The sequence below is a fragment of the Mirounga leonina genome, unplaced genomic scaffold (assembly GCF_011800145.1).
Source record: "Mirounga leonina isolate KUSES-001 unplaced genomic scaffold, KU_Mleo_1.0 Mir_170, whole genome shotgun sequence".
NCBI lineage: Eukaryota > Metazoa > Chordata > Mammalia > Carnivora > Phocidae > Mirounga > Mirounga leonina.
In genome coordinates, this window is record NW_023270433.1 from 501,539 (window position 1) to 509,461 (window position 7,923).

General features: G+C 64.3%; 2 protein-coding genes across 6 annotated transcripts in view; one reads left to right on the forward strand and one right to left on the reverse strand.

The window, feature by feature from the left end:
• Nucleotides 1-2,392, forward strand: part of ENTPD8 (ectonucleoside triphosphate diphosphohydrolase 8) — a 4,838-nt gene extending 2,446 nt beyond the window's left edge. Inside the window, exons 4-10 of the mRNA XM_035015362.1 lie at nt 40-190; nt 333-492; nt 587-817; nt 907-1,170; nt 1,397-1,507; nt 1,770-1,904; nt 2,006-2,392. Of these exons, the coding sequence (XP_034871253.1) occupies nt 40-190; nt 333-492; nt 587-817; nt 907-1,170; nt 1,397-1,507; nt 1,770-1,904; nt 2,006-2,197 (1,244 nt within the window). The 3' untranslated portion in view covers nt 2,198-2,392. The remainder of the gene's footprint in view (nt 1-39; nt 191-332; nt 493-586; nt 818-906; nt 1,171-1,396; nt 1,508-1,769; nt 1,905-2,005) is intronic.
• A 293-nt stretch (nt 2,393-2,685) lies between these two features.
• Nucleotides 2,686-7,923, reverse strand: part of NOXA1 (NADPH oxidase activator 1) — a 10,123-nt gene continuing 4,885 nt past the window's right edge. For 2 of the 5 annotated variants that reach the window (XM_035015363.1, XM_035015367.1), the window contains exons 4-14: nt 7,547-7,678; nt 7,191-7,298; nt 6,208-6,267; nt 5,896-5,939; nt 5,206-5,320; nt 4,024-4,063; nt 3,744-3,802; nt 3,386-3,540; nt 3,167-3,281; nt 2,957-3,071; nt 2,686-2,869 (exon numbers count right to left, since the gene is read on the reverse strand). In XM_035015363.1, coding sequence (XP_034871254.1) covers nt 2,781-2,869; nt 2,957-3,071; nt 3,167-3,281; nt 3,386-3,540; nt 3,744-3,802; nt 4,024-4,063; nt 5,206-5,320; nt 5,896-5,939; nt 6,208-6,267; nt 7,191-7,298; nt 7,547-7,678 — 1,032 coding nt within the window. In that variant the 3' untranslated portion in view covers nt 2,686-2,780. The remainder of the gene's footprint in view (nt 2,870-2,956; nt 3,072-3,166; nt 3,282-3,385; nt 3,541-3,743; nt 3,803-4,023; nt 4,064-5,205; nt 5,321-5,895; nt 5,940-6,207; nt 6,268-7,190; nt 7,299-7,546; nt 7,679-7,923) is intronic. The other 3 variants (XM_035015364.1, XM_035015366.1, XM_035015365.1) reach the window with 3 other exon arrangements.

Below are 7,923 nucleotides of genomic sequence, written 5' to 3' on the forward strand. Positions count from 1 at the left end.
TTCAGGGCCTGGAGCTTTGTCCTGGGTGCTCTGTTTCAGGGCCTGGAATCTCCTCCTATGCCTCCAATCCTGCACAGGCTGGTGAGAGCCTGCAGGGCTGCCTGGAGGAGGCGCTGGCCCTGGTCCCGGAGGCACAACATCAGGAAACGCCCATGTTCCTGGGGGCCACGGCTGGCATGAGGCTGCTCAGGTGAGGTGGGCTGGCTTGGGGCTTGGGGCACATCTGCGAGGAGCAGCCGTGAGAACCGCGGCATGGACGCCTTGGGCAGGTGGGCAGGGTAGGGTGGCTGTGGGTTTCCCACCAGCTTTGGCTGCTGGTCCTTTCTGCCCAGCCAGAAGAACAGCTCTCAGGCAGGAGACATCTTTGCGGCAGTCAGCCGGGTCCTGGGCCAGGCCCCCCTGGACTTTTGGGGTGCTGAGCTCCTGGCTGGGCAGGCTGAAGGTGCCTTAGGTTGGATTACTATCAACTACGTCCTGGGCATGCTGATCAAGGTGCCACAGGCAGCCCCTGGGTGGGGGTTGGATGACCGGGGGCTGTGGGTCCATGTGGCTGGTCCAGGACTCAGTGCCGCCTGTCTGTCCTCAGTACTCCTTCTCTGGAGAATGGATCCGGCCTCCGGAGGGGACCCTGGTGGGTGCCCTGGACATGGGTGGAGCCTCCACCCAGATCACCTTTGTGCCTGGAGGCCCCATCCTGGACAAGAGCACTCAGGCCACCTTCCGCCTCTACGGCTCTGAGCACAGGGTCTATACCCACAGCTACCTCTGTTTCGGGCGCGACCAGATGCTGACCAGACTCCTGGCTCGGCTGGTGGAGGTTGGCTTGCCCCCAGAGGAGGCCCGGGTGGAATGGGATGGCCTGGGGCCCTCTGCTGGGCTCAAGGCCACCTCCCTGTCCTCTTGCAGAGCAGCCCCGGGCCGCTGGTCCGCCACCCATGCTACCACAGTGGCTACTGGGCCACGCTGTCCCCGGCCACCCTGTATGAGTCACCCTGTGTCCACACCACACCCCCTCCAGACCTGGCCTGGCACCTCACGGTGGAAGGAACAGGGAACCCTGGGGCCTGCGTCTCCGCCATCCGGGGCCTCTTCAACTTCTCCAGCTGCGAGGGCCGAGGACACTGTGCCTTCGATGGGGTCTACCAGCCCCCCGTGCGGGGCCGGTTCTATGTGAGCACTCTACACTGTCCTCCCCAGGGGCCCAGCCTCCTCCTGGAGCCCCAAGGGCCTGATGCCAGGTGGGCCCCGGATGAGCCCTGGACGGGTGGGGTCTTGGGGACTCTGGGTCCCCGTGTGTGGGGGGGACTTTGCCTGGTCCGTGCTGGGGCTACTCTGATCCGGGCCCACCTGGGCATCGCCCCAGTGCAGGCACGCCCATCTTACTACCCCGCCCCAGGCCTTCTCCAACTTCTACTACACCTTCCACTTCCTGAACCTCACCTCCAAGCAGCCGCTGACCACCGTCAACGCCACTGTCTGGGAGTTCTGCCGGAGACCCTGGAAGCAGGTATGTGGATCCTGGGGCCACCTGTCCCCACCAGAGCCTCCCCAGCTCTCTGGGCTGCAGCAAGCAGGCACTTAGGGGGCCTGCATCCTGGGCCGTGTGGCCAGCAGGGCCCCCTAAGTGGGGGGCTGCCGAGGGAAGGGAAGACAGCCCCTAGGCCGTCCCCCTCCAGGCAGGAGGCCCAGGGCCGCATCCGTGGGTGGGAGCAGCCTCCGGTGGGCCGGGAGAGGGGGCGTCACCTGGCTCCTCACCTCCCGGCCCCCAGGTGGAGGCGAGCTCGCCAGGGCAGGACCGCTGGCTGCGGGACCACTGTGCTTCAGGCCTGTATATACTCACACTGCTGCTCGAGGGCTACGGGTTCAGGGAGGAGACCTGGCCCGACATCGAGTTCCACAAGCAGGTGACCACTTCCCAGGGCCTGGCCATCTGGCCCGGGGCACGGGGGGGTCAGGGGCTCCGCAGCAGCTGCCCACAGCCCTGACCAGGCTGCGTGTCCCACAGGCCGGTGGCACCGATATTGGCTGGACGCTGGGCTACATGCTGAACCTGACCGGCGTGATCCCGGCCGAGGTGCCCGCCCGGTGGCGGGCGGAGAGCTACGGCATCTGGGCGGCTGGAGTCGTCTTTGCGGTGCTGACTCTCCTGGCTACTCTTGGGGCTGTGGCAGTCCACCTCCTGTGGCCCCAGGGCTAAGCTGGGCTGCCCCAGGCTGGACGGCTGCACCGGCCAGAGCCTTCCTGAGCTCCTGAGCCCTGTCGGGCTCCCTGTCCTGAGGGCTCTGGCCCCGTGGGCAGATGGCCCCACTCGGCCCTCGGGGTGGCTCTCCCCATCCCGGCCCCCCTGGGTCCCCTTTTCCACCAGGCTTCCCGGGGGGCGGGTGACTTTGGCCCTGCAGCACTCCAGGGCTGTGTGACCTAGGTGCGTGGGACGTGGGGCCCGGTCCAGCCTGGAGGTGGGAGTGACCGCCCAGGCAAGAGGGGCTGTGGCCCCCTGGGAGACGCTGGCAGTGGGGCCCTGGGGGTCTCTAGGAGGAGGCTGGGCAGAGGCCCAGCTGGACCCCTGGTGTCGGGCTCTGGGCTTCTCCTGGAGTGGCAGCCCCACCCCCACCCTCGAGGCCTTCGCCAGGCCCTCCAAGTGGACAAGCCCAGAATACAGACCACACCTTTGCGGGGGGAAGACTTCTTTATTAACATCCTCCTTGCCACGGGACGTCTTAGGGCTGATTTCTTCACTGGGTTTGGGCTGGGCGGGGCTCCGGGTAGGGGTGTCGGGCTCCTCACACGTACTGTCCAGCTGGGACCACAAAGCACTTGGGGAAGATGCCGACGCGGCCATCACAGTGACCCTCCAGCCATGCCTGGTCCACTGCATGCAAGGCGAGTCAGGGTTCCTCAGAGCACACCAAGCAAGGTCCGCTCACAGAAGCCCCTCGTGCCCCAGCGGCCCACTGACCTTCACACAGGACGTCCACGACATCCCCCCGCTGCAAGGCCAGGTCCTCGGGCCCCCGGGCAGAGTAGCTGTGCTGGGCCACCACCTGGCAGAGGGCAGGTCGGCCACCTGTTCCCTACGGTGGGAAGGGGGGCTGCAGGGCTGGAGAAGGGCCCCAGGGTCCCCCGTGCCCCACACTGAGACCCACACCCACGCAATCCTGAGGCTCACCTGGCACTGGAGCTGCAGGACCCCCGGGCTGGCCACCACGTCCCGCCAGGCCCTCTGCAGTGCCTCCTCCCCGGAGAGGGGGACCCAGCGCCCCTTGTTGCTGGGGTCTCGGTAACTGCAAAGAGACTCCCCAGAGTGGCATCGAGGGGGCAGGGGGTGCTTCTGGTGGGGCGCTGCCCTCTGACCTCTGCAGTCCTGCCCCCCCTCCCACCTGCTCACCTGAGCTGCCCACGCTGGGCCTGGCGAGGCAGGGCTTGGCTCAGCAGGCTCCGCAGGCTGGACAGGTCAGCTCCTCTAGGGACCTTCAGGGCCAGGGTGAAGGCACACTGCACTGTGATGGTCACCGAGGATGCAGGGTCCCCCACGGCCACTCCCTGGGTCAGGGCAGAAAGGCAGTGGTCAGTCATGAAGCCCCACATCTGCATGCCCAGGGCCCGGCTGGGGTGGCCTTCGAGCAAAGGGGGGGAGGGGCTGGGGCTCCAGGCTTGGAAGGCTCTATCAGCTGGGGTCCCAGGGCCTGGCCTCAGGGCCCCAACCCCTGAAGAGTGGGGGTGACATACAGGACAGTGCCTCTTACCCCAGCACCCGAGGGATCCTCCGAAGGGCTGGGGTCCGGCGCCCCTGCCACCAGCGGCCCTGTGGAGGGTGACAGAGCAGGGACTCAGATGGCCACCACCCCCGAACTGGGACATTTTGGGGTAGAGTAGCCGTTGGTAGCACATGCCCGCTGGGAGGCCCAAGGCAGCCGGCCGCCTCCCCGGGGGCAAAGAGGCCGCTCCCAGCACCCCCAGACGCCTGCCCAGGACTTCCACCACCACGAGCCTCTGCCCACCACCTGCAGCTCAGGACGTCCTTACCTGGAGGAACCTGTTTGCCAACTTGCTCCACACGGGGCCTCTGCAGGAAAAGCCACAGGCTGGGAGCAGGGGCCAGGGAGGGGGGCCCTAAGGATGGGCAGCTTTCCCTGCCTGGGGCTTGTCGCAGCAGACCCAGTGGTGAGGTTTATGGCCGGGGAGCCAGCTGATCAGCAGGAAGCCATAAATACAACCCATGTGGGGGTGTATTCGGGGCATGAACCAGGTCCCTAGGGGCCTGGAGACCACACACAGCCTGCCTTACATCGGTGGGGAAGAATGTGTCATGCCCCCCACCGCCACCACCAAGCACTATGAGACGGGAGCTCCAGCTGGGGGTCCCCGGTGACCCTGGAGGCTGAGGACCCAGGCCAGGGGCCAGCTGGACTTCACCCCATGTAGGAGGTGCTAGAGGGGCAGCGGAACCTCCCAGAGGGGCCCTGGGGTCCAGACCATCCTGAATCAGACTCTGGCTTCAAGGGGGGGGGTCTGGAAGTTTGACTATAAATGAAGTGTTTGGACTGTATCAGATTTTCCAGCTGGTTAAAGCCCTTCAGAAGCTGTTTGCTATTACGTCAGGAGGGTCAAGGACCTAAACCCCCAACGTACGAACCTAGTAAAGGCAGCCTTAACCTGCGGAGATTTAATGAAGCTCAGTCATGACAGAGAACAATTGCTTTTCAGGGCACAGGTCTGTTCACCTTGAGTTAATGGAACATCAGTGAAAGGGGAGGGACCGTCTGTTTTCTTATCAAGTCCTTGGATAAACTGCATGTTAAGTTCAACCACCTCTCTGCGCACGCGCGACCCCTCTCCGGCGCTGGCCCTGGGCAGTGGCCAGCCACACCCTCCCAGGGGTCCCTGCCTAGGAGAAGCCTGTGTCCAGGAAGGAAGGCTAGGTGGATGAATGGTACAGAAGCCCAGGCTGCAGGCCAGCGGCGGGGGGAGGACCACCGGACTCCAGTCTATGCACCCGTGAGCATCAGCAAGCTCCCCAACCCTGGCGTCCAGCCCTGTCTCTGCCCTGACAGAGGAAGCCGATGAGGCCACCTGCCCTGCCCTGAGACCCTCACAGTGCCTGGCTGTGGCTGCTGGTCCCCATGCTCAGCCTGGTGGGGGGTGTCCTCCCAGCACTGTGGCCCCTGTCCCCCACCCCACCGCCGACCTGGGCCCGGGCTCACTCACCTGCTCATCGTAGATGACCTGCACCACCTGTCCAGAGCCAACCTCTGTTTCTGCCTCAAGGGGCATCCTGGGACCACAGGGGGTGGCAGTTCTGCAGGGGCCTGAGTCTCCAGCCCTGGGGGGCGGGGGGGGAGCCCTCATACCCAGAACTTGCCCAACTTGTTCCCCCCCGACACAGCCTGAGAGGAACCCCAAGTGTGGAGAAGAGGGGCAGCACAGAGCACGGCCCTGGGCGGGGAACTGCTCTATGTCCCTACACCCCATGCAACATTGAGCAGCACCCCTCTCCCGAGTTGGGACGGCCCCGCCTGTGAGGTCCAGTCTGGCAATGCCAGAGGAGTAATTACGTCAGCCCACAACCCAGCCAGCTCCCTCCTTGGGCACCTCGGCTCCGAGCCTCGGTGCTACTTGGAGTCATGGCGACCTGAAGTCTCAACTCCCCTCTGGTGCCCACTGAGGCTTGGGTGCTGCTTCTATGAGAAGCCCTGGGGCACAGGGCTCTTCCTCACGAGCAGGATGGGCTCAGGACAGTGTAAGCCCTGGGCATCTGGACAAAGGGGGCATGGGCAGGGCTGAGAGAGGCTAGACACCTCTTCCCTGGCCTCAGGGGCTGCAATGCAGGCCTCACACCAGGGCCTCTGCCCCAAGAGGAGAAACCAGCATGCAGAGGGGAGACCCACTCCTTCCTACCGTGGGGCGGCTCCAGGTCTGCCTTCACCATTGGCATCCTGAACCTATGGGTACAGAATGACATCTGTCAGGAGGCAGATCCCTGTGGGTGAGTGTCAGGGCAGGGAGGCCCAGCATTGCCCCCGCGCTGCTACCCCAGGCAAGACTCCCACACGGAATAGGCCTGCCACTCCCAAGTTCAGATCAGAGCAAGGTTGGGGAGCCCCGAGGGAGGGTTCAGAGCATTTTCCTCCCTTCACAGTAAAAAAGTCTGAAATGCTCAAGCCTGCAAAATCACAGAAGTCTGGGCTGGCTGGAAGGCTACCCACCCACCTGGGGCTGCTGAGGCTGGGTGCCCTCGTGCTGGTCTTCGGGGATGGCAGAGGCTACCACCTGGTGAGGGACAGCAGGGGACAGCAGAGTCAGGGGCCCTGTGATGTCCGCTCCCAGCCCCTGCTGCCCACCCCACACTCCTGAGTGTCCCATCTGCCGGGTGGAGGCTAGAAGGTAGGAAAAATATGTCTGATAAAGGAAAACATCTGTGTTGACAGTTTTAAATTATTTTTAATACAACTTCTGAAATATTTTTATTTCTTAGAAGTCTCATACTGTGATAAACAAACTCTAAATTCAGATTAATGCAGCTCAGAGCTGCCTGGCCCCTGCCAGCAGATGTTTGCAAAGATGAGGTGTTTGGGGCATGTGACCTCACCAGCCCTGTACCTGGTCACACACAGCGTGCCGGCCCTCGGTGACCTCGGTGGGTGCTGGGGTTAACCCAAGGGCCACCAGCTTGAAACCCAAGTGAATTTTCCTTTGTGCACAGGGGAGTTACTTCTCTGCATTCCACCCCTGCTCCCAAATGTGCTGGGATTTTGGTGATGCTGCGTGGCCCAGGCCAGCCTACCCCGGCCCTCCTTGGGATCTCACTCTCTGGGGCAGAGATGCAGGGAGACAGAGACAGAAAAATACAGGGAGGTGCTGAGGCCAGAAGAGCATGGCTGAGGTAGAGGCAGTTGGGGACAGCACCGCCTTGGGGATCCCTGCCAAAAAGTCATGCCCTCCTCTGCAGCCAGCTTCCGGTGGGTTCTGCCTCCTGGTTCCAAGAGCCCAGGATCTGTGAACTCCACTTGAAGACACTGCCCCTGACCCAGGAAGCTCAGGCACTCTGCGGTTTGGGGGTGGCCTTGTGCCCACTCTCCACCCACCTACGGAAGCCTTTCTAACAACAGGTGCCCCTGTGAGCTCAGCACCTGGGGGCTGCTGCTGGCCCCCTGAGCCCCGCGGCCGCAGGAAGTGAGCCGCTGCCCCCTTACCTTGGCCTTGCCTAGGAAATCCACTGGTTCCAGATGCTCCAGGTGCCGCCTGTGGGGCCGGAAGACCTCACCCCTGGGGACCTGCCGAGGCTGCAGGGGGGCCTGTTTCTGGAGGGGGTCCGGCCAACGCAGACCTGAGCTTCTGACCAGGGCTGTGGCCTCAGGGACCCTTCGCCCACTTCTCACAGGCCCTGGGAAGTCCTTCCCCAGCCCCCACACCAGGGCACACCGGCCACCTCCCTCTAGAAATTTCTTCATCTCACAGAGTTGGTCTTGGGGGCCCTGGACTGTGGGCTATGGGCCCAACAGCGCCCGGGGGGTGGGGCCGGCCTGCTCTCCACCTGCACCCCCCTCACCTGCAGTTGGTCCAGGGCGGCGTGCAGGTCGTCGGCCCCTTCCGGCCCCTTCGAGAGGGCCTCCTCTAGGCTGTGGGTGGCCTCAGCCCAGAGTCCCAGCCGGCACTGGGCCGCCCCCACGTTGAAGAGCACCTGGGAGCGAGGTGGGAGATGACAGTCTACTACTCCCTCACTTGTCTCCCCTCCTCTGGCCTCATCCCTGGTCCCACCCCCAGAGCAGCCCTTCAGGCCTCAACCTCCCCCTCTGCTCCCCACCCCTCCCCTGCCTCTTATCCGGATTCCACCCCAGGCCCGCACCACGTCCCTCTCCTGGCCCCGCCTCCAGTCCCGCCCCTGGCACCTCTCCTGGCCCCGCCTCCAACCCCTCTCCTGGACCC